At 35.2% G+C, this 27,027-nt stretch overlaps 2 protein-coding genes across 2 annotated transcripts in view; one reads left to right on the top strand and one right to left on the bottom strand.

Moving 5' to 3' along the window:
* Dsb (debris buster) overlaps positions 1 to 17,638 on the top strand; it is a 37,030-nt gene extending 19,392 nt beyond the window's left edge. Inside the window, exons 3-10 of the mRNA XM_071701458.1 lie at positions 11,331 to 11,422; positions 12,872 to 13,032; positions 13,295 to 13,433; positions 13,538 to 13,741; positions 13,881 to 14,025; positions 14,125 to 14,382; positions 14,465 to 14,583; positions 14,775 to 17,638. Of these exons, the coding sequence (XP_071557559.1) occupies positions 11,331 to 11,422; positions 12,872 to 13,032; positions 13,295 to 13,433; positions 13,538 to 13,741; positions 13,881 to 14,025; positions 14,125 to 14,382; positions 14,465 to 14,583; positions 14,775 to 15,209 (1,553 nt within the window). The 3' untranslated portion in view covers positions 15,210 to 17,638. The remainder of the gene's footprint in view (positions 1 to 11,330; positions 11,423 to 12,871; positions 13,033 to 13,294; positions 13,434 to 13,537; positions 13,742 to 13,880; positions 14,026 to 14,124; positions 14,383 to 14,464; positions 14,584 to 14,774) is intronic.
* LOC139769920 (X-linked retinitis pigmentosa GTPase regulator-like) lies at positions 17,126 to 26,270 on the bottom strand. The gene is given in 13 exon segments (XM_071701457.1): positions 17,126 to 17,571; positions 17,674 to 17,762; positions 17,866 to 18,670; positions 18,782 to 18,865; positions 18,955 to 19,076; positions 19,159 to 19,323; positions 19,507 to 19,659; positions 20,016 to 20,339; positions 20,978 to 21,040; positions 21,640 to 21,732; positions 22,969 to 23,094; positions 25,952 to 25,984; positions 25,987 to 26,270. Coding segments are annotated over 13 exon segments (2,133 nt in total). The 5' UTR covers positions 26,039 to 26,270; the 3' UTR covers positions 17,126 to 17,547.
* Between the last annotated feature and the right edge of the window lie 757 nt (positions 26,271 to 27,027).

The following is a 27,027-nucleotide window of genomic DNA, read 5'->3' as shown; positions in this document are numbered from 1 at the left end:
AAGAAATTGCATACAATAGAATAATATAGCACAAACACGATCTCGATGCAATATTTATTATTAACACATACCTTATAATCGCGTCTTTTCTGATTTTTATGTTGTAAGAAAATTGCTCGATTCTATACTAATAATATGATTGAGCACTCATGTAAGGCATACCAATTACATAAAAGACTGGAGAGAAATTTAGATACACTCTAAAATAATATTACCTACAATATGTACATATAATGATTGATGATTAGGTTTAAAGTCCAAGGATATAAATATAATGCAACCGACCCTGCTCGTGGTCCATTACCAGTAAGATACTGGCCCACTCTCTCGACACGTAAACGCATACTTCTCAAATCGACACCATGACTGTCCTCGCGTCATCCTCATGACGTGTTATATACAACGTAATCGTGAGGCAATCAGAACCATGAGATAATATATGGAAGAGCTACTCTGAAAATAAGCGGCCATTACGTCATACTTTTTTGGTGCGCAATCATTAACAACAGTGACATCGTAAGGACGGCGCCAGCACGTAACGGAAATCCCCGCAATCGATATTCCCATATTTGAGCAATACAGAATTTAAAGACCTTTAAATCTGGCTATAGAGATTTATAGAGATGTCAAGTCTAAGATTCTCTAAAAAACTTAAAAGTCTAAAATCTTGAAATTAAGATCTATGGCTGTTTGAATGATGTATTACAAAGAATGATGTAATTACAAATGATAATATAATTACGAGAAGAAATTAATTATCTTAGAGAGTTAAAAGCCTTAGAGAGTTAAAAAATTGTTACGTAAAAAGGTAGTAATTTCTGGTCTTTACGCACATAATATTAATATTTATTCGCAAAAAATAATTCTTTTAATATTTTACTGCAGAGATAAAAGAAATGGAATAAACAAATATACAAATATTTAATTTCTTTGAAAATTTTTTATTTAGATTAATAAAATTATAATTTGTGTATACACAAAATGTCTTCTATTGACTTTGCCTTACAAAAGTTCCAGTTATACTTCTTGCGTAATAAGCCGCTGTTGGATTTCTTCTGAGCTCCATATATGTCCTCAAAGTTTTTATGTGTGCAGTAAATAATATTTCAATAACTATATATTTAATCTAATTTTATTTGCGTTATATTTTAAAGAAAACTCATTTATTTGGATTTGCTATTCTATAAACCTTTCTTTTCTCTCATTCCGTGAGAAATTTAAAAAAGTTTTGTGCATTTTACGTAAACATTGAATAAACACGATATTGTGCCGACATGCACATACTACAAGCTTGTAATTATTTTTACATAGTGTGTAATTCGAAACATGAAATTTCCAAGAGCGTTAAAGAAATGAATAACTTTTACCTTTGTAATTCTTGCTGAGCATCTAAAATTAATTGACTAATTATTCCAGTATTTGTAAAAAAAAAAGAATGAAGAGAAAAAATATCCTGAGGCATGTACGACTGTAATACTACGATTACAGCGAATCGAGACGTCATGCGACGAATGTTAATGAGGAAGGCGATTATAATTTATAGTAAATCAATTTAAATGGGATTAGTTTCCTTGGCCTGCACGCGACAAAAACCACGAATCGCATACTTGATCCTAGAACTACTGCCACGGTTGCTTCCTCATATCGGCAAAAAGTTCGTTAGCATAAAGTCACTGGCGAATAACAACGGATAAAAACAGGAGCGTTTCTGAGAAGAGAGCGAAGTTGATAGTTTGTGATAAGACGCAAGTAATCAAGTAATTAAAACTCTGATTGCTGTCTCATGATGCTTGTCAAGTTGTTTTTTTTTTATTTCTTTTGTTATTGTTGACGATTAAGTGTCTTCTCGAGACAACGACGCACGTAGAAAATGATATCGCTGGAAGGACTCTCTTCCGGCAATCATTGTCGATAATAACTGAACGAGAATATCATAAAAGCATTTTAATAAAAACGTCATAATGTACAAATGTATTTTATATATTCCATCTTCTCAATACCGAGGGCAAATTAATTCAGAACGAAATACATTTTTTGCTAAGCGTCTTATCTATTTGTTCACTGAAATAAATTTGAAAATTGTGCATCCCCTACACGGACCTTAAAAAGGCCTTGCAAAAGCATCTAGATATATCACTTGCGTGACCGTAGTCGGCACATAACAGATACAGCTGGGCCGGATGTCGTAAAGAGCATAATGTCCGATACATTGACCATTCTAATGATTGGGGAGATTTAAAAAAAGAAGTACACACGATCATTCCGTGATATTCTTGAACGGGATCAAAGCCGAAGGTCGAGATAATCCGGATTGGGGTATCATTAGAGAAAAATGTGAAAGGTTGTACGAATGAGATTGCGTTTCGCGCAGAATACGCGACTCTGTTTTATCACCCAATTGAGCGAAACGAAATATTTGTGTCCGTTTCCCTTTTTTCTTCTCTTCATATTGGGACGAATCGGTCATCTTACGGTTAAAATATTGACTTCTAAAGAGAATCGTAAAGGTCAAGCAGTTAAAACCGTGATAATATGAAAAATTGCTTTTATATCTCTGCTTTTATATACTGTTTTATTTTTTATTGCGGCTTTATTTTTCTGTAGCCATTCCTACGTTGGTATGTTTGATATATCCTATATGATCTTATACACCGCGTAATTGCCATATCAAGGTTCTGAATATTGAATAATTTATATCTTATTTTTTGATGTCAGATGATTTGTATTCTGGATTTTTTTAATCATACGTATCAATTCATCTTGGTATACACCATCTATGATCGGAAGAAACCGTTTTGGTTTTAGATCATGTGTATTATTATACATGTAATATTGATAAATCTATATTGTATAAAAACAAATGTCCTGACTGACTGACTGACTGACTCATCAATGCTCAGTCCAAATCCCTAAACCTAAAAACATGAAATTCGGAAAGTATATTTCTTCCATGACGTAAGCACTCACTAACGATAAGAAGGGATTTTTAGAAGTTCGACCCCAAGGGGGGTGAAAAGAGGTAAAATATGTTTCACGAATTCCTTAATATCACTTAACATTCTTCAACATCTTCGATGAGATATCGACTTGATTTTTTATTTAAAGTAGTTACATACCATAGCGAAGCACGAGTATCAAGCTAGTTGTATCATAAATATTTAATTGTCAATTTCCATTCTGTTTGTCCAAATTTCTTTACTTGCCAATAAATCAATAGATTTTTTACGTTATATATGTACGAGGACACAAAATCGAGTTTATTTACATTTCAAACTCTATTAATTAATACATTTCAAACGCAATCATACTAAGTGGCGTGTTCATTATAAAATCAGACGGATCCGCCTTCCACAATCGAAGCATTCATTTAATTAGCTGAACATGTATCCGGTATCATGAATCCATAAATCACAGCGAATCCATAAATTTGCGGATTATGTGATCTTTGGGTGGGTGTATCCTCATATTTTAGTCTATCTTATGTACACTGAGAATAACATCCATTAATTTTTATTCATTCTTTGAGCTGGCTAAACTCATAAACTAACGAAGAATCCAAAGTCATCAGACTGTAATCGGTCAAAAAAGATTCGGTCGAAAACAATATTTCCACTCAATAGCACCGTAATTAACTATTGATAAACTCCTGCCATGTTAATATGTATAGATTATGAGAGTTTTATTGATCGAAACAAATGCAATTACTGCTTGATTAAATTAATGAAGTATAAATTTATATGCAACTTTCATTTATATATGTCATAATTTCCATTTATATATGTCAAGTGTCTATGGATGTATACAATAATGCACAGCGAACATTTTTCTGATTTTTTGCATATCGACTGCTGAGATTCTTATGTATGTGGTTTGATAGTTCAAGAGACATTTATAAGAGACTCATATTACAGATTTTAAATTACCTGTTCAGACTTAGAAAAAAATCATGAATAGGGAAAACAATATATTATTTATAAAGGAGTTATTTATTAATATATTCCAGTAATATATCTTTTTTTCACGAATTAAAAATATTTCATGTACTGTCAAATTATTGTGAAATATTTCTTTTTTCACATTTCTAATATTTATTAGAATCTAATATTAAATATGTATAGAGGAAAGTGCCCTATTATGAGATAGGATCCTAATATGAGATGGCGGGGTTTTTTCATGGTGGGATCAACAGATAAGGCCTATATAGGGCCTTTTAGCTTAACATATTTCATATTAGGATCCTGTCTCATAATAGGGCACTTTTCTCCCTCTCTCTCTCTCTCTCTCTCTCTCTCTATATATATATATATATATATATATATACACACACACAATATATATATGAAACATTGTCCACAGCTAATTCTCAATTAGCACTAAAATTTTATGTAGCTTATAGTATATTAAAAATACCAAAAAAAATAGTATAAACATTCTTCTTGCAAATAAAAATTTATTTTAAGAGATACCTTTATTTTAAGAAATTAGCTAAGAAGAAAAGGAGCCAATCTTCATCAATAACATGTGAATCATAAAAGGTGCGTCGAAGAAAACAATCCTTCGTAGTGCTGTTTTTACAATCCTACTTTCTCTCTCTTTCATTCGCAAAATGTTGAGGCACGAATAATATGATATTCGCGTCAATAGCATGTGTATCGTAAAATGCGCATCGAAAAACAATCCTTCGTAGTGCTGTTTTTACAATTCTACTCTCTCTCTTTTATTCGCAAAATGTTGGGACACGAATGATATGATATTCTATCGCGTCATGCATGATAGGCAAGCAAAAGGAATTATTTCCGAGCGCACTTAAGAATTACGGGGAGAGTTCGATGTCAAGTGTGCATGTGAAATGCATGTGGCATGCAATGACTCCATTTCTTTTTTTTATTACGGTATTAGTGAGATTGCGCAAAAATATGCCGGAAAGCCTTGCGCGGTCTTATTGGACGTGTAAATCCGTATCGTTTCATATCTAATGAAAATAAACTTTAATAAGCAAATGAAGCAAAGCGAATGTTGCTAGGAAGGAAAGTGCAAGTAGACAATTATACGAATTAAGTGTTATTTTCGAGACATTGATTGTGATTTTCGGAGCAAAATTTCGTTTTTATTTATGCAACTTATTAGTCTTGTTTTGAAAAACTATTATTGCTGCTTACTATAATTACTATTATTTATTAGTTACTTTCTATAATTTAATCTCATTTCGCCGAATGAATTTTAATGTCGATGACAATTTATCGACTGAAATCTGAACAAAATGTAACATAATGTTCCGTTTCAGTTTGGTATTCTCGGCATTTAGCAACGCGCAATTGGAAAGTAACGTATGTAAATTGCTTTATAGATAAGTATCTCTTTATAGAATCCTTACGCGACGATTATTCGATTCGAATTCTGTTGCGATAATTAACGTTATCCATTTTAAGAGAGAATCTGTATTATATACAATACTACTTAAAGAAAGGCCATGGTGTATAAATGATAGATAAGTATGTAGGCTACGTTGCGCGGCTACTGGTTTTATGTTTACGAGAATCACACGTTATGCTCTAATAGTATCTAATAGTAGGTATATGCAATCTGCCGTATGCCGCCAAGGAATCCTTATTCGGTAATCCTTGCCTGTAAATTAGAAATTTCAAGTAACATGTAGAAAAAAAAAGTATTTCAAATAAGATCCGTAATGATGCACGAGCATTTTCATAATACCTTTGCGCCACGCATGGACAGTCAATAGAAATTTCAACGTGGAATCATTACATGCAGTGGGTTAAGGAGATACTTATTAGAGATATCTCGCACATTGTAGTAAGCTTTCGCGCATCGGGCGGCGCGGTATATCCGCTTTTTCCGCAAACTGCGAACTTTCTAGCGGCGACGGACAGTTTCTCGCGCAGGCAATGCAGCTGCATCTGTACGGTGCTCGCACTCGTGCGCGAGTCATTGCAAAATCGCGATTGCATTTCGTCGGGAGGTGAATTTTTTTGCGCTCTTACCGGGGAGAGGAGGGAGGGGAAGACTCGCAAGGCTGGTGGACGGTGGACGCCGGCAACATTCAGAGAAACTTCACGGCGTGCGTACGCACGTATACTCACGCATGTGTGTACGCGCTGCTGCACCGCGCGGATGCTGCGGCTCCGAAATCACGATGGCGACGTTACCGCATCCGCGACGTAACACGTGCGGCTGCTTGCTCGTAACGCATAAGAACGCGGACGTCGATCTGCAGCTGATTAAAATACACCGATGTCTGGTGCATCGTTAGACACACGCTATCCATATGTACCTTCCAGGCGCGTTTCGGATATCTGTTCTTTCCCTATCAACTAAATGTAAATGTCACGTGGGAACGTGACTGCTTTAAGTTACGCGAATTTTTCGAATGTATGTACAACGGGTCAATAGGAAATAATAGTTAAAAGATACCAATTAAATAACAGTTGAAAAGTTAGTTTTAATCGATGTGGAGTTTTAACAAATCATTTTTTTCTTACGTGCGCTTTTATCCTTCATCTCGGCAGATAATTCGCAGAACACGATGTAGGGGAATTGCTCGAGAGATCTGGAGATAACCACGGGTTATCTTCAGTTTCCGTACCGAAGGAAGCGATCATGTAATTTTCATTAAGATGGTTATGCCCACGAGATGAATGGTCGGTACCACAGCGATGAACAGATGATTCGCGCAAATGATACATTCTAGCTGTATCCACTTCTCGAAGATTTTTGAATTTGTTACAAATCGGAATATTAGTTTATTTTGTACCCTTATGATTATATATCGCTCCCAAAATAAAGCTATGGAATGAAATTCAACGAGGAAAAATTTTTTTGTTATTGTCTGTACCGGGTGCTTCGGATTATTGAAGAAATAGATGTATTCTATCGAGAAAATAAAGAGATATAAAGGCTTAACAAAGTGAAATTGAACGACTCTCAACTTCCTCAGATTTCTGTAGACTATCAGATATTCGTATTTCGATAAACCTGATCTTCAGATGTTACGCAGATTTATTTTCTGATTTTTAAATCATCAGGTTCTCAATCCTTAAGAGATTCCCAAGTTTTCTTCACAATTTCTCTAAAAATTTACCGTATAAAAACGTATAGTAAAAAGCCGCGTTTATCAACAATATTTATTTCCGGCGCACGGAACTGCCATACAAAGTAATAGCTTGCGGTATAGAGCCAAGAGTCCATGAGGATTACGATGTAAGTTAACCGCGAGTTATGTAACAAGCGTATAACTAAACGGCTCCTTACTCAGTAAAGAGGGAAACAATGAGCTGTTAAGCATTGCTCGTACAATTACCGGTAGTTAGAGCGTGATAAGTGATATTCAATGGCTTTCATCGTACTATCATAATTAAAGGTGGTCAAGTATAATGTTCGCACTGTATGATTTTATGGTTCTTGAGAAACTGCAAATTAATTTCACGTAACAAGCCATTCAAATATTGTCCGCATCAGCTTCACGATCACAGACGATGATTGATAACCTATTTTTTTATACTGGTATACAATAAAATTAAAATAACTTCAGGCAACGCAATAGCAGATTTTTTAAAGCAATCGTTAGTCTCTATAGCATCGGGGAAAAAATTGTTTATTTTTTATTAAAACAGAGAATTACTTCGAATTTGTGTATAAAAATATTATTAATAATGTCATAGTTTTTCTTGGTTCTCAATAATTTTGATAACTATTTTTATATAAACATGCCAATAAGTAGAATTGAAATGATCGAATGATTAGTTGGCAAGTGGAACACCAGAATCGGTCGTTTACAGAATATCGAAAACGTGGGTATCTCTTCGATCGAAGCGAGATCAATCCGCGCGCTTTTGAAGCACGCATCTTCTCGAGGTCAGATTAAGAAATCGAACTTCAGGCCAGCACGTCTGGTCAGTAGCCGGCATCTGAGAAAGGAGAGATCGCAGGTGTTGCGTAACATTCCGAGGTAATTTATACCACTCATGGTTAACAAATACCACGTACCGTAGCTTTGTGTGAGCAGCGCGAGTTATTTTGCACTCTCTCCTTGGTATGCGAACTATAAATTGCCGAACAAACGTTGCGTTTGCGATGTTGACCCTTCCAATCGCGGTGCTCATTGCCTTCGTGCTAAGATTTATTTACACTACGCGATCCAAAGATGATATCTCACAATAATACACGCGCGTACAATCGGCTCCTATAATCGATACTATGGTTAAATTGATAATTGAGCCGTATAATTTTACAAAATTCTTTCAAGGTAGCTAAAAGTTAATGATTTAAAGAACGTTCACGTTTGATACGATTATCTGTATGATGTAAATTAAATATTTGTTGTTATTACGCGTTATGGGCCTTTTGCTTTCTTAACAAAGGTTGCAAAAGCGTAAATAAATCTTAATTTGTGTTAAGTTATGGGCCTCCGTAACTCCGCGTTCATTGCTTGCAGAGAGAAACGGTTGCAAAAGCTATGCGAAGTAGAAACTGTAATCGTGGAGAAATTATGATCGTTGTCGAGCAATATTCATCAATACCATATTGAACTAATTGGTGAAAAATCGTGAAAGAGAGAATGCGGGTATTACGGGTATTTGAACAGTGTATGTTTTCCGCTGTAGGAAATAACAGGGATGGAAATGGAGAGATAGAGGTTGCTGTTTATTTAATTGCACTTTTAGTACTTGATCGTAAATTAAGAAAAAATAGATTTGCAAATTGATGGGGGAGCATTGAATCAACAGAGTTATAACACATGCGTCCATGAATAAATGGATCGAAAGCTATGTGCAAGTGAGAGCAAAGGAAATATTTGTGTCAAATAAAAGATTCCGACTAACTGAAGATGAAGACAAACTGATGTTCAAAGAAGGAATAAGGACGATTTAACATTATAACAGGACGATTGACAACATAAAATGTTTTAAAAGTATAATAAACCGTTAAATGAAGATTAAAAGAAGCATTAAAAAGCGGCCTTGATTTAGCCTATCTATTTACTACAATGTTTCCGCTAATATTATTCTTCAGGATAAATAATTCGCCTTCGACACGTGTAAACAGGTCTTCTGTTCGAATATTGAGTAACTCAAGGTCATTGAGGATCGTCATTGAATGCCACCGGCATCAAATTTCTTGACCAAGAAAATTCTTGAAGGCTCGTATTCATTAACAAAATTGAGAGTAAGAGGCAAGATCGTTAAAATTCTTTTTTTTTTGTTTTTGTATTTTTATTTTCATTCGCAACAAGAGGGAGAAAAAGAAAAAGAGAAAGAGGGAGAAAAAAGGAAAGAGACAGAATGAAAGAGAAAGAAATGTAATATAAAATTATTTACCAGCACCGGTCGATTGGGAAAGAACCGAACAATGTATAAGTATTTCTATCATTTTTTTTCGGCCGTAAATGATATTTACGTTTAACATTAGGATATTTTCCACGATATTGCACTTTAATGTGCAGTATGTGTTGCGTCCGATGCTTTAGATGGCAATTTCAAAATTGCATCATTAGCGTCCTACATTTAATTCGGGAGTGAAAGCATGCTGACCGATTTATACGCAATGAAGAATTTCCAATGATGCTGAACCTCGTAAGAATTATATAATGAACCGCTCGAGTTAACGCATAGCTGATACAATACATTTGATTTCCGACAAAGGAATCAATTTGAAAATTTGAAAATATCATATCGATATTAATGGTATGTTTGCTAATGAATAAAATATGCAAATGTAAGTCGGTCAATGTCAATTAACTAGTTTTACACATTAATATGTTCTTATATGTACGCTCGCCGACAGAAAGGTTGTCCGGTCGAGTTTCGGAACGCATCCTATTTATATTTAATATCCAGCTATTTCACGTGTCAGCAATTACCAATTCTTTTAACGTTTCAATATATTTGACATCTTGTTTGTCTGTTTTTATAATGAATCTAAAGTTCATAATAATATTAATTATCGATGTAGCAAGTGAAACACATGTCGAAACGCTGCACGCGCTGACTTGAGAACAAAATAAAGGTTTTTATTATACATTAATAAGAAGACATAATTTGTTGCAAGAAATGTTGACGTCATCTACTAACAATACGCACTTCACGATATCATGTCAACATTAAAGCACTACATTAATAATCATCTAATTATTATAGAAATTTCTGCGAAGTGTCATAGCATAAGAATAACAAAGGTCTCTGGACATTATACATTCTTATATATAGATTTACATATATAGAATTTATATATATATATACATTATAATACAATATAAATTATAACACAATATAAATGTAATTGAAAACTAATTATAATAAAGATACCATCAACTCTCCGATTAATATATAGATATATTTGACATCTAATTATATATACATAAATCTATGTTTATGCAGTAGTCAAAGATAATATAGATTAACCAAACCTTGATGTTACTTAAGATCTCTTGATTCTAATCTTAAACTGTTGCCACGAGAAACGTGTTTCATAATATATTCTCCATGTTATCTACGTGCTTCGTTTAGTTTTTGTTAATATAATTTCCTCATGCATATATGGACGAAATTGGATTGTTAAAAACTTGGCAAAAAGTAATTTTGGTTTATCTTATACAATCATCTCAAATAAGCAAGTTTTTAATAGTTGAATGGCAATTTTTGTTAATGAAAAAGTGTCATATTTACAGCACAAAAGAATAAGTAATAACATACCAAATAAGAATTACACATCGTTTCTTATTTTAATAATTCTTCGAAATTCAAAATGATATATATAAGTATCTCTGAAAAGCATTATCAATGAAAGAACATATGTATGGATTTCATTTACAGCACAAAAGAATAAGTAATAGTATACTAAATAAGAGTTACACGTCGTTTCTTATTTTAATAATTCTTCGAAAATTCAAAATAATATATATAAATTTCTCTGAAAAGCATTATCAATGAAAGAACGTATGTATAGATTTTATTTACAGCACAAAAGAATAATTATAATAGTAATAGTATACCAAATAAGAGTTACACATCGTTTCTTATTTTAATAATTCTTCGAAATTCAAAATGACATATAAGTTTCTCTGAAAAGCAAATTATCAATGAAAAGAACATATCTATAGATTTTATTCACACACAATGTCGGCAATACTTGATACTCGGCACTAATTTTCAATGTAGGTCAATGCTTGTTCTATGAGAAATACTGGGTACCTATAGTGTCGACATTCATTTAAAAAAAATCGTTTGCGCAAACATGCATTGAGCATATGCGTACATTTAACATCGGTGCGTTTTGACACCTGCACCGTTAACGCTACTATCACTTTTTTTTTGCAGGCAGGATAGCAGCGATCTGCCTAGGTCTTCTTGCACTTGCGATCGGTATAGTGCTCAGTAGCATACCGTGGGTCGATTACCTCCTCTTGAAAGTAAGTCTGAAACTTTGAGTACATACAATCGTAAAATGATTCGATAGCTCATACATATGTAATACAGTCATCGCTCGACGTTTTAAAAAACTGTGTACTTACTTATTTATCGGTATTAAGAAGATTTAAAAAATCATGTATATTACATGAGCATGTAATAAAATCTTTTATTTATATTGTCAGGATATTTTACAAATTGCAACGAGTATATATTTATCATCTTTGAAAAGAAGAAAGAGAAGAGATAAAAGAGATACAAATTAACTTATATTGAATTTTTGAAATTTGCAATTTTGCTGACGATTATCTATTAATTTAATCGTGTTTGATCGTAAAACTGTTTTTGTATTCTAGTTTGCTTTCTGTTTTTACTTTCGAATTTAATGATGTGAGATTATATTAAGATAAAACTAGTATATTTAGACAAAGTAAGTCTCGCGCAATGAATACTTAATATTTTTTACAGCATGCGTTTGTGCGAAGTGCATTAGCATTCGCAGTAAATACCTTCGCGAATGTCTTTCATTGTCCAAAGCCATATTACGCATCCATATATGTCGTCTGCAGATAATTTATGCCTGCATATGCAAATGACTGTCAGTACAGCAATTATGAATCAAATATATTCTTACAATTTTTGTTTGAATAGTGCTATTTGCACAACTTTAATTCAGAGATTGTGATAAATAACTCTCTTTTAATATATTAAAACTGACTTATTATATCATTAGTATTATTATAAATTATCACAATTAACGAATTATTGGAGTCAAATGTACGACTTATTGTTGGAACTATTAGCAAAAATTAATACGCAGACTCTCTACGCGATTTCTTCTAACGTTATTTCACAAGTTCTAACGTTTCAACTATCCGCGAGATTAGATCAATCTCCGGAAAAGCGATTGGATTAATCCGTGTTTTGTTGCTTAATTGCTACAAGTTTTGCAACATAAGTGGAAATTTATTTCCGTTCTTAAACTTTCCCTTTCCGTACATTTCCTTGTTGATTGAGAAAAACAGCAATCTGTATTTATACAAAGAATGAAAGTGACTTCCCACATCTTAAGAAAACAGTTGAGCTCTTATTAAACTTGTGTTTATTCTTCTATTTTTTATTTCTCCGGAAATTATATGAATCGCCAATATATTTCAAATGTCTATCTCTCATTAATACAAAAACTTATCCATGTAAGAATACCAGGTGCTTCACGAAATGATCGATGCGAAATAACGTTGCTCGCTAATAATCCAATTTTCTCAATATTATAAAAACTCTGATCACATTTCTCTTCGAGTTGACTAACGACTATTTTGCATAAAAATATCACGACAAATTACTCTAAAGGTAACGCAAACGTGCACGTGTACAAATTGCAGTTTTAATGTGAGAGAAACCGTGTATATATGCTGGTAATAATATCGGCAATTCACCTGCTGCTTTTCCAGCAACTACGACTATGGAACGGCTCGCTCTCCTTTCAATATTGGCAGAAGCCAGGCGTAATTCGATTGACCAAAGTCTATATATTTAACGTAACCAACACGGAGGGTTTCCTGCAGTATAACGAGAAGCCGAAACTCCAGGAAGTTGGCCCGTTCGTATATCGGTAAGTCTATTTACAGTATTTAGTGCTGAGACAATCGAAGGGTCCTAAAAATCGCATTCAAATATATTTTTTCTTTGAATGGTTACGTACCTTTAGTTTCAGTTTAATTTTTAACTTCACTTTGGTTTTCAATTTTTCTAACATCTTCCATTAACATTCTCATGTAAGTCTGCAAACTGTCTGCACAATCCGGATTGTGTATTTATAGGCGCAGCTTTGTTAGACAACACTAATCAATGAGAAAACTGAATACTTTTTGCAGAGAGGATATGGAAAAAGTTAACATCGTGTTCCATAATAACGGAACGGTTAGTTATCAGCATAAGAAAATTTTAAATTTTGTGCCTGAAATGTCTTTAGATGGAGATATCAAATTGATAGTGCCGAATATACCTTTGCTGGTGAGTTTACAATGTAGAAGTAAAACACATTTTTATCAATCGGTATAATTAAGAGCACTTATCAAGAATTTAAAGGTATACGTAAATACTTCTTTTCTTTGTAGACACTTTCGACGCAAAGCAAGAGTCTCCCTCGTATCATCACAATGGGATTGTCGATTTTCTTGAGCGGAATGCACATGAAACCCTTCGTTCCTGTAACTGCGCAGGAATTAGTCTTCGGGTACGACGACCCATTAGTTAGCCTTGGTCACAAATTTCTTCCCAAAACAAGACGGCCCATGAGCAGAATGGGCCTTTTTCTCGGAGTAAGTGTTACGCGATAATTATTCACATATTTGCTTTCTATATTCTTTTTATCCAAGTAATTGGGTCGTTGTGAAATATTTGGTATGCGTCAAATCAACATACTTGTCTAGCAATTTATAACCGAAACCCTGATTGTAGAGAAACGGTACCTTGAGCGAGATATCTACGATATTTACTGGACACACGGATATGAAAGAGTTCGGTTTGATAAATCGATTGAACGGGCTCGATCATTTGCCGTACTGGCCAAACGCACCGTGCAATTCCATTACGGCTTCGGAAGGTAAGCCGTTCTTTATTTCATAAGACAGAATGACGTGCTAAAAAATTTTACGCAGTAAAATATAATTGAACTGTCGAATTTGGAATGTTCTTTTTGCAGGATCTTTTTTTCCGCCGCGGGACCGGACTGGTGCGGACATCATTCACGTCTGGGACAAGGATCTCTGTAGGACATTGCCGTTACAATATCGCGGCCCGGTAGAGAAGGCGGGCATCAAAGCGGATTTGTACACTCCGCCGGATGTACTTTTCGGTCGACCGAACGAAACAGCGCCTACCGAAGATGAATGCTTCTGCTCGGACGGCATTGCCAATTGCCCTCCGCAAGGCTTGCAGGATATTAGTCCATGTCAATACAGTAAGTGTTCCAGGTTTTACAAAATTAATAGAATTCTTGAACATTCTTCGAATTTTATTAACATCTATGCTTTTTATTTCAGGTGCACCAGTATATCTCTCGTTTCCACATTTTTACAAAACGGATCCTAAATTGTTAGATGCTATTGATGGACTCAAGCCGGTCGAAAAACTGCACAGAACATATTTCAAAATCCAGCCAGTAAGTAAAGCATAGAAAAAAATCCTACAAATCCTAGATATGTCAAGCTTTCTTTATTATTTTATTAACATAATTAATTTGGTTGTCTGTTAAGATTGACATTAATAATTTAAAATATGAATATATAAATAGTAAAAATACCATGCCTAAGATCTAAGATAATCATGATTCCTTTTTTTATTTCCTTATAGAAACTAGGGGTACCGATCGAAGCGAAGGTTCGCGTCCAGTTGAATCTGAAAGTAGAACGACAGCCTAATATCGCGGTGGTCGCGAATTTTCCCGACATAGTCTTCCCGATAATGTGGGTCGAGGAAGGCATGGAGGAGCTCACGCCGTCCATCAGGCGGTGGATTTACCTGGCGACCACGTTCGCCGACATCGCTGTGCCCTGCTTGACGTATGGCATGATTCTAGTCGGACTGATGATTATCATTACGGTGTTCGTGAAGGCGTACAATAGTCCGGTACTGGCGCACGAGGCGATCGAGCTCGGCAAGAGGACCATCAGGAGAGGCTCGTCCTTCTTGATAAATGGCCAGCATCGACTGTTGGCGAGTCGGGACTCCTACATTTTGCTAAGCAACAACGATATCGACGAGAAGCAGGACATTATAGAGATGTGATGGACATTGTTTGTGCGTGAATTCTAGTATATTAGAAATGCTCATGCTACTTATAGAGCGAGCGCATAATTAATGACGCCTAGTCTCGATTTCTCGTGAAGTAAATTAATCTCGATATTAATAAAAATTCGTTGGAGGGACAAAACGAATTTCTTTTTTTATTGCTCTCTCGAGGATCGAAATCTGATGATTATCGAAGGAATTTAGGATTGCAGGGTTAAACAGAATTCAAGAATCTCAGGAACTAAGGCAATTAAGATCTGAGATGTTTAGGATTTAAAACGCATGACTCAAGGCACTTAAAATCCGGGACATCTAGAATCTAAGTAATTTAGAATGTAATTAACTTGGATTTTAATTAATATGTAATTTAAGGTATTTAGCGGGATATACAGGACTTGCGCGAAGAATACAAGAACTTTTTATCAAGACTTTAATCATTAATAAAGTATATCTTAAGAACTCTTATACAACTTTTCTTTACGCAACTTACTGAAAGATTACGAGCCTTTTATTTAGGATGTATTCGGTTTTACAATTTCACCAAACAGAAGCAGAAACTATACGTGCTGTATGTCTAGACTGTATAGTTAAGATTCAGAAAACTTCGGCGTTAGTTATTTAAAATGTTCGGAGCCACATATCATCACATATCCAATTCAAATTGGATTTAAGCATTCCGAGTATTTAAATTTTTAATATTTCGGGATTAAAAAATTACAAGAATTATAACGTACGTATATGGTAAAATTGTCATCTAATATGAGATGGCTGATTTATCTTGTTTAAAAATCGGCATTAAAAATTTAAGCTAGGCGTCATTAATTGGTATGGCATGGTGAAATATAAAACGCGTTTTGTTTGACTGCGTACACCAAAGTTTCGCTTTCGACGGTTTAGATGGACTAATTAACCAATTACGAAATACGCGCAGCCGAAATTGGTTTGTATTTCGTATATGTAAAAAGTCTTGTTCATTTTACACGGATTTATTCAGTTGAAACCCGCGGAAAGTTTCGTTGTTTAATGGAATTCAAATTCGCCAAAGAATATATATATATATATATATATATATATATAATATATACATATATAATATATATATATATATAATATATATATGTACGTGTATCCATGCATGATCTTTCACAATATGTGAAAGTAACATACAACCATTATAATACTTTATAGCAATAATGAAGTGTAATACAGTAGCATTATCCATTATTAATTATGGAAGAAAAGACAAAACTTTTGGGGTTTGACGGGCGCTTATGGATACACTATAATCAGGAATTACCTGATGATATAATTTTCAGTATCGCGAAAGATCCCAAGATCATGTTAAATATGTTATTGTGTCTGTGATTCCGTCCTTATTTATATATAATATGCAATATGCACTTGAATATAGAGAGCAACGAGGGGAGAAGCTTCAACAGGCAATTATGTGAATGGATGAAACTTTCACTAGTAGCGATCGCGGCATGATTGCGGCGTAAGACGATGCTTCCTCTCAACGTGTCTCACTCGTACTCGGCCATAAAATCTAGTGCAATATTAGTAATCGTATGTTAAGTATACCATTCGCCGCCAACGTATGATGAAACAACGTCGATTAGAAGTAAGGTCAGTTGCACCGACAACTTTATAGCGCTACATGTATCTGCGTAAAGCTAATTTCGGTTAAACGATCGGAGAGGAGCGCAGCTCTAGCTTTAGAAGAATGTTGAAAAGGCAAATTTAGATAATTGCGGTTAATGTTGATCGACGTCGGTGCGTTATAAGTTAAACATGTTTCGAATCAAATGAGTGATACATCGTGGACGTAATGCGACTGCGTATCACATTTTTAGTACTTGTAATCTATTCCGAAGATAAAAACAGTGTAAGGTAAACTTGTTATTGCCAGAACGGAATTTTGTAATTGGATTTTAATAAAATATGTTTATCCAGATATCACTGTACAGCAGTTACCTACGTTACTTTATATGCTATTATACAGCATGTAAATTTATGCGTCTTTCTCATTATAATGGAATCAATTAATTCTTATGCGTGAATTATATATTTACATTGCCCAAGAACGTTATTAATGTAATCGGTTTTTTTTATTCAAGTTTTTCGTCGACATAAATGAAAGAAATCGACGTAATACCTATACGACCTATGCTAATTCTATGTAAATCCATCGGTCGGTAAAGACTTGTTTGCGTCTTGATATAGATTATCGGAAATTTCCGGTTCCATCATGTTTTGGTCCCAGCGACGAACCTCTATCGTAAGTTTTTTTTATAAAAATATAATAAATTGTAATGTCTCTTCGAAGTTTCTTCGATCACAGGATTGTGCACGTTTTCGACTGGAAAGCAAAGAAAGTTATTTAATAATAATCTTATTGTAAAATAAAAAATTTATATTACTTAATATATCCTTTGTAAAATATGTTTTATTTCAGCTGTACCTTAGCTTTCGGATTCGCTGCGCTGCTTGTATTCTTAGATCCATTCTGCACTTCTTGCCGTTTTCCTTTAAACAGCTTTGCCATTTTAGCTAGAAAACAATAATCGATTGCGCAATTTTTATTCCTGAATTTAATTGTATTTTATAGTAAATTTTTATTTAATTTTTGAAAAAAAAAAGACGTTTGTTTTACCTATTCGCGGCGGCGGAGATTGCACTACATCAGCATCGTCCTGCATGCCGTCTGTTTCCGCTTTCTCCGGTTCGTCAGCGTGTTCGACTTCTTCGACTTTTTCTATGGAATTCTCGATAGCTTCTATGGTTTTCCTCGAAATTGCTGATGTCGATTTTCTAGCTGATTTTGCACTTGAATTTTCTTCGTTGCTGGTCTTTATCTCTTCGTCATCTTTTTCTTTTTCATCTTCTTCGTTCTCCTTTGAAGATTCTTTTCCGTTGCTCGTATCTTCAACACTTCCAGATTTTAATCTCGGTGGTTTCGGCGGTGGTGTAGGGTTCGTCGTCGTTTTCTGTCCCTCTTCCTCCTGTATTCTCGAGATTTCTGTTTTTGTACATGATTCCTCTACGTCTTGCGTTACTGTCGCTGCCATTTCCATATTTTTATTATTTTCTTGTTTTTCATCATTTTCACTAATATCTTTACTTTCGTTGCTTTCAATATTTTTATTCTCATGGCCTTCATCATCGAGCTGATCTTTTTCTTGCGAGCTTTCTGGAGTAATTTCTGAAGACACATTCGCGACTTTTTCGTCATTCGCTGAAGATAACATTTCTTCGTTATTAACAATATCTGCATTTTCTTTTGATAAATCTTTCGAAGCATTTATTTGAGTATCATTAATATCAGATGTTTCACTATTTTTATCTGGATGGTGTGAATCATCCTTTTCATCTGTCGATTTCTCCGTGTTGCCCACTCGATGTTCATTCTGCATGTTTATAGGAAGCTTTAAAGGAGGTAGAGAACTATTTTTCTGCTCCTGAAATCGATAAGAGACTCATAAACATGTCTCATTAATTTAAATAATAAAAAAAAGACTAATAATTTATTTTCCACGCGCGAATCTGTGCATAACTTAAGTTGCGTTTACCATCGAGTCCGATTGCCGTCGTGATTGATAATCTATCTCATGTCTTCGACCAATTAATATCGTATGACATCCTCCGCAAGCAACCTATTAGTTAAAAAATAAAATAAGCAAACAATTAGAACGCGATAAAAAGTGTGACATACATATTTATTCAAATTGATAAGTAGAGTTACATCCGAAACGAAGAGCTCCTGATATTTGGCAGCGAATGTTACTTCGTGAACGTTATTTTCGTTCTCTTCGAGACCCAACTTTCCGTGTCGGCCGTCGCCACAGGTGAAGAGCTTGCCGGACTCTGTTATTAATAAATAATGTAATTACCGACGAGGGGTTTAAGGATTTCAAGAACACGATGATCGCAGCAGAATTTTAATTACCAGTAAGTATAGCGCTGTGACTTTCACCGCAAGCGATCTTGACGATCTTCTCGTCTTGAAGAGTCCCGCGTGAAAGAAGTTTTGGCGTGTGTATCTCGTTAACATTTGTGCCCATACCGAGTTGCCCGCTGGCGTTACTGCCGGAGCAGTAAATATTGCCATTTTCTAAAAATGTATATAGTCAATTTTTATAAATCTTGCAAAATCACTTGGCTGTGTTATTATTAAAAAAAAAATTAAAATATGAAATCGAAATTTCTAGCCGCTGAGAGATCCGCAAATACACGCCGTTCAAACACACATATAGCGTTCAAAGTAATATCGATTTCAAACTCTATCGATCTCAACCTGCTAGTATGAGTGTGTGATGACCCCCGCATGCGACGTGAAGTGCCGGCGCCGGTAATTGCATCTGCTTCGGTGCGACTTGCGTAGAAAAGTTGATGTTGATTCCGAGTTTACCGCTTTCCGACTCGCCGCAGACATAAATGAGTCCGCTTTCTGGAAACGAGTCATGTCGCCGAATTATATACACGCTAATGTATTTTACAACCTCTCGTGCTCGTGCGAGTCGTTATAAGCGTGGCTGTAACGGAAGCGATTTTATCTTGTGGAAAGTGTGCTGTGACGTCTCAGAATACCTGGACGGATTCTTGGAACTCTATTTTATTTTTCCCGGCTCAACATCTTATAATTATTTTATCTTTTTTCTTCTAAGCGAGTATGAAAAAAGATATTACGTAGAAAAAAAATATAAATATGTTTCTGTTCATTTGTGTGTGTATTACATATATACTTCAAACTATTATATAATCTGTTATATCAGAAATAAGTATTGTCATCGAGCATCGCATTACCAGTCAAGAAAACTGAATGATAATATCCCGCGCTGATTTCCTTCACCGGTTCGGGAATGGGGACCTTCGTAGGCTTGTTAACCAAACCTGAAATCCCTGGCAATCCTAACTGTCCCTCCAGATTGCTTCCCCAGGCGACAACTCCTCCGTCGCTCGTCAGAACCATCGAATGATGCGATCCCGCTGCAAGTTGGACGATCCGGGGCCCAGCGAGACCACAATCGTAGACCAAGATTGGAGAACTGGAGCTGTCACCTATCGCGGAATTTTCCCGACCCAGTTGACCTTCTTGATTGCTGCCGCACGCGAAAATTTTCTGAGCTCCTAAAAAACCATTTCGATACAACTGTTTAATTTGTTTATTAACTAAAAAGCCGTTTGTACATTTTGCAGCGAACCGTGAGAAATAATCTATAGCCTTCGTTCACAAAGAGTTAATTAAGATAGACTGATAAAATTAGCTGTAGGAATATGTTCGCTATTTGCCTGAAGCAACTTTAATCGATTGATAAATTAACATTTCGAATTCCTACTTAGAAAGCTAGCGAAGTGGCGTGCCATTTAAGAGAGTGCTTATCCAGTTGATCCCTTCAAACGAGAACAAGTTTGAGGTTGAATGACTCGGCAAATATTCGCCGAAGTTCGTGACACGCAAAGCCACATATAGAAACGGCATGCTCACTTAATACCTCGCATCTGCTAATGACAGCTATATGTACATACGTATGAGGGGTGTTCCAGACATCGATCGTGTTTTTACGATCTATTGCTTTGGCAAATAGAGAGCCAATTATTTAATCGAAGACTGACTTTTTATTTCTCACGATTTAAATCCTTATATCTGTTGTATTGAGAAAAATTAACCGATATAGATTTGTTTATTATCGCGAGAGAAAGTGCGATTGAAATATTTCGTATATCTATTATGATATACATTCGTCTACGCATCACTCGTTTCTCACCTGTACATATCAAGGTGTGCGCTCTCCCACATGCCACATGCGTGACTTTTTCCGGTTTCAGAACTAAAACACATTGGACTCTCGTTAAAATCACGAGTAGCAATTCGTTAGAACGGATGTTTTTAAAGAAATTAACTTCGACATTTATAAATGATTATAAATTGATTTCCGACACGTACGAAGTGGCTTTAAAAAACACCAATATTTTTATTGATATAGAAACTATTTTTAATGATATATTAACAAGAGAAAGATGGCAGCATTTAAACGTAGAACGTAGAACGTGTTAATATTTAACACGTTGGCTATCGTGTCACACCTTATTTGCAATAAGATGCCGTGTAAACACCTGGCGCGCGGCACGTGTCACTACGTCTTATTTTATATTATAATCTTTCCATCAGCAAAATACTGTTAGTTATTTCGACAGTTACATGGCTCATCAGGAATGCCTGTTTTTTTTTTTACCAACGTAAGAGACGTAGTAGTATAATATCATATATAACCCAGTAGTATAATATTTGATCATAAAAATAAAAGTTTACGAAAAACTATGCTATATTGTTTGATATATTGGCATATTGTTGATACGCGGAATAAATAATACATTGCGATAGCCAATGTGTTAAAATTTTTGCTGCTACAATAAGGTGGCCACAAACTTTTTACACACGATGGTTTGCTAATATGGTTTTTGTGACCCAGACCCAGTTGACCCCAATCGTTACTGCCAAAAACAAAGAGTCTGCCGGTTTCTGAAATAAGAAAAAGACCAAGGCAGTTCAAGCAAAATTGAAGAATACATTTAGTCAGATTATAATCTCACAGAGACTATCTCTCTCCCCTTAACATTAGGATAATCTTTAGATCAAGCTAACATTAAGATGAATTGCATTTACGTAACATAAGTATTCGAGGAATCTAGGATCTAAAAGTACCTAGAGGTATAAATCCACGAGCAGTAAACACATATAGTTACATAATTTTAATTACGGTACTAAGCATTTTAATTACGGACAGCATTGCAATTGCTCATGCAAGTAAATTTCAAGATCCAAAAAGAATCAGAGAAATTATGTGGAGAAATGGCGAGAAATACATAAATTCGTTTTTTGTCGCTTGGGTAGCAATAAAGAAAACGAGCAAAATAAAATTTGCATCGCAAATAAGATAAATAAAATATTAACCTATTTAGTGAATAATTAAGGAATTTATGAGACAATATTACGTCATTCTTACTATTAATTATAGCCTCTCTTTTATTTTTACTAGCAAGACTTCTTTTATATGCAAGGCAAACAAAAATACAACATATTTCATCGGAACGCGTTGAGCTAATAACACCAACAATGTCGGCTACGCCGACCGCTGCGTGTTCAATATCGATTTACCGGACAGTGGATATTCCTATGTAAGCATAGCTGAACTGTATATACTCTTTACATAGCATGTTACAGAAGCTGTAAATCACGCAGAATCATCATACGGTCTTGCATTATAAAGCCCATGAATTTCAAAATGTTATTATTAAAATTCGAGATTTTTAACGCGTCTTGTCGATAAAAATCGGGCTGTATAATGCAAAGTATAAGAACAAGATAATATTTTGCTAAATTTAGAAAAAAAAAACAAGAAAAAAGATAGCATTTTTGTCTTTGTTTATTAGTAAGTATCTAACTTTGTCTGCCAACATTGCTCATTATAAATACATGGTTTACAGTCAACGTTACACCTCGCATTGATTAACGATATTCAATAAAAGGTATAACCAACTGTATTGTCACTCTCTTTTTTATTAGAGTTATTTCTTTCCGATAATCCATGTTAGATCGATTTCAAGTTGAGTTTGAATTATTTGGAGCCAATATGGTATCTAAACCTACTGCTGGATTATATTTGATTACCGAATTAAACTTGCAATTAGACCGTTGATTACTTTTCAGGCTGATCGATTATAAATTGCTCTGTAAAGGAGCAGATTTAATACTTACGACAAACAACGGCAGAGTGCTCATCCCCACATTCAATGACGACAACCGGATCCTTGCGTATAAAAAAATGCGACGCAATGTTGTCCGCGAATCTGCTACGGCCGATCGTGAACACCGCCCCAGTCTCTACAACGTGCAAAGATCGATACATCGTTAAATATTGAAGGCAGAATGGATCGATCTTTCTATCTTTGAAACACGTGATTTTCTGGATTGATATTTGATTGATCCTGGCCTTAAATTTTTGCTCTGAAATAATAATTACGCGAACTTCTTTTTAGAACTGCGTTTTGAGTAAAAATTTGTGCTTAAAGTTCTCTATTATTAATATAAATCTGTACTTGAGGCTACATCTCTATTTTATTATTATTATTATATTATCGTCGCTATCGTCATTATTATTATTATTATTATTATCTTTGAAAATTTATTGCAACGTTTGCAACATGCTCGATTGCAATCGTTGCAGATTAGTCTTTCGCGAAGTTTATAAATGCATTATAAGTATATCTGTATTTGATGTATTTGCATGTGAAGCTATAGCATTGTAGCAATCTTTAATCTCCGACTTGAACAGAAGTATATTTAATGTTTCCAGATTCATCAAGTATATGCTAACATATATGTATAGGAAACGTAATCTTTAAAGTTTCCTTTAGAAAATCGATCTACACTTTACCATTGTTTTCAGGAAAAGACATTGTCGAATCGTTACGTTTATTTATGTATGTTAATGTTCACGGTAACGGCATTAATACAGTACAGAAATAGTCTCTCGAAGAGCTAATTGCCGGAATCGTCTATAGATTTTTCTATTTCTGCGTACAATGGGTGGAGTCAGTGGAGTGTTATGAATATGTTGAGTACGGTAACGAGCTACGGTTGAGTGTTAAGTTTTATCGCTGCATAACCTTGGCATAAATTAGGTTTAAAAGCCAACGTGAAGTAAAAAGGACCGGAAAGGCGTTAAGACACTGAATGCCGTCTCAACACGAGATTAACGGTAGGGTATTTCGGTCTCTTTTTACAAAGGTCAATAACGTAAAACCGGCGATAAATCCTTCGAGATTTACGCTTACGTCTTGCTTATCAAAAGTTCAAACGGCGGCCTTTTGCATAATTCATTACGCATCTGTCCTTCATTGGACAACACGAACCATCTCATCATCCTGCTAAAGGCTCTTTCAATATATTGCAAAATTATAATGAGAAGTTGTAAGTTGTAATACTCAATTATAGTACTCAAATCTTACCTTGAAAGTATTTCTTCAGAGACCTTTAGAAATCTTCTCTTAAAGCTTTAAACTTCAAAACTTTCAGATTTTCTCAACGTTGCAGATTATTAATTCTCAAATCTCATTCAAATTTTAGCTTGCATAGTTCTTTAAATATTACCTTTAAATTTTGTAATTTTTTTGATCTTATATCGTATTTAGATTCTTTCGCATCTTCTATGTCCTTTTCTATCGATATAAATTAATTTTAATCGCGGTTTAATTTTATCTTTTTCTAGTTCTAAAAATTAGAAAAAGATAAAAGATAAGTTAAATCGAAATTGAAGTTAATCTGTATCGATAGTAATGGACATTAAACTATATTATTTATACTAATGTCATAATTTTTTGACTTGTAAAAGAAGAATCATAAAATTATGGAAAGACAAAAGCAAACGTATTCTACTTCATGAGAGATTAATAGTCCTCGAGAGGTTCGCATATTTTCCTAGGTTATTGACCCATGCACAGGTCGGTTAATAGCCGCCAAATTGCTCGGCAAAGCAATGTATGTATATATACATATAATCTACGGTAGTCGATAGCGATCCTACGCGAATAGCAATTCATTCATATGTAAAACATTCAAAATGCAAGCAGACTAGGTCATATCGAAGGCACCGGTGAATACCATATGTGTGCATTAAGAAACTATATTCTATCCAAAAATACAAACAATTTAAAAGATAGAATTTTATTCTTTTTACAAGAAAATGTGAATATCTGTAGATAACAACGTGCGTTACATCTGTAAGAAATATTATTGCAGGATATATTAGGGTAGAAGTAACAAGTCTCGCTTCATGTTTAATTCATTCTCATGCCGCTTTACCACGTATCGAACGAGCAACTTGAGACGCGCCGTTATTACAAAAACGTACGAGTTTATCAGACGAGTTAAGTGGCATCCTCGCGAACGGGAGTTTTTTGTCCCAGCTAATTTATCGAACTTGCAATAATAGCGCGCGATAACGCCGGCCAGTAAGTTAATGCATGAGTACGAATGCACGCGTATGACTCGCATGAAGCACGATGGTGGCATTAGCCGATTAACGACCGGATTGTGCTGGTAGCGGCACGCTCCTAAGCGACTAGCTACTGTCCGCTATTGAGGACATTCAACGCCACGCGCGGGATTAAAGCGCCGACTAAATAATCATAGAGGCTTTGCGAGCTTATTTGACGAATAAATTGCGTGCCGTTGACTATGTTTGCAAGGGAAAAACTCGATTATTGCAGACGTCTCTTCATTCTACAAGCTGTGTATACAGTGCTCGTGAAACTTAGCTTAACTTAAATCGCGTAATTGCAATTTTCGCGACCCCCCCCCCAATTATCATTTGTCATCGAGTGACTGACGGTGAATCCCGCGACTATAAGTATACACACTCGCGATCGCTCGATAGCAGCGAGACGTATCGATTTTAGTTTGTTCACGCCGTTCACGCGGACACGGCACGGGGCGAAACAAGGGGCACACGTCGGCGGGGGTTTTAATAATGCCGGGGGTGCTCTGTGCCCGTCGTTCGAGGGATCGATCGCCGCGCGGCCGGCGTTACGGTGATCCAGAATATGACATAAAATTTGCAAGTGCGTGACGAATTTGTGCGTGCGTGCGTGCGTGTGGAAAAAAAATTCCTCTTTCCCTTTCTCTTTCTCATGTGTGTGAGTGCTATCTTTTTTTTTTTTTTTCTCTTAAATCGTTTTACCGGGTATGGTCTCTATGTCCGGCAGGCCCATGCTTGCACCTTGCGCCGCGCAACTTGCAGCCGACTGACCGCCAGGTAAGCAGGCATGCTCGCCTCGCCGGTGCTGGTGGGCGCTTTCAAGCCGGCCACGTATCCTAGCAACTGGAAATCAATTTCTAATGGCAACACGCGCCGCTGCCTTTCCTCGAAGCCGAGGAACGGGAGCGTTCTCGACCACGGCGCGGCGGTTAGTCTTTTTAAGTTTCGCTTCTTCTTACGTTTCTTCACTATCGCCAAAATAGAAGTCAGAAGACAGCGCGCGATACATATAACTAGATTTCATACAGTTATGCTCTATTAATGCGTTTATCAGATTTAGCGTGTCACATTAGTTCCCACGTGATACTCTAAAAGTATCGTAGCTAGCAGAAAGTTCTTAAAAAAGTCTTAAGTACATCACAAAAACATTTATAAAAGACGACACAATTTTTTAAACGTTTTTCAGATGTATTTTAAAAGCTTCTGCTAGCTGGGATTTATCTCTAAACAGAATTGTAAGGTTGCGCACTGTTAAATTTATAGTATCAAAATTATACTCAATTTGAGTAATTAACTTTTAACCATTCTTCTAGGTCGAGCGTCACTGCTCAATCCTCAATATCGTTAATAACTGAAACAATAATTTAACCAATGAAGTTAAAATAACATAGATACTGTTTCGTACATTTCGACACACATGGTAGTTGAAAATAACAAAATGTTATTTAACTCAAGGTATTGATTTAAATTTCATCTTTCAATATTTAACAGTATGATGGGCCTGGCAAGCTTATAATTACAAATTTTCTATAATGTTATTTATAAGCAACACATTGTATGTACGAAAATTGATAATTATTCTCATGATGCAAGTAGACTGATTATTCTAGAGTTTTATTGATAATACTTTAGTGACATTATTTCAATAATATTTCTGAAATGCGTCAAATGCGTGATCTTAGGCAGGTAACTGCAATTAAAAACCTGCAGTCATGAAGCTTCGTTAAATTTTTACACGTTAATGCCGTATCTGACGGATAGGTAGCGCTAGTGTCGCG

The sequence above is a fragment of the Temnothorax nylanderi genome, unplaced genomic scaffold (genome assembly GCF_030848795.1).
Source record: "Temnothorax nylanderi isolate EJ_2023f unplaced genomic scaffold, tnyl_v1.0 TNYL_tig0025_pilon, whole genome shotgun sequence".
Taxonomy (NCBI): Eukaryota; Metazoa; Arthropoda; class Insecta; order Hymenoptera; family Formicidae; genus Temnothorax; species Temnothorax nylanderi.
Note: the sequence above shows the minus strand (reverse complement) of the source record. Positions and strands in the feature narration are given on the sequence as shown.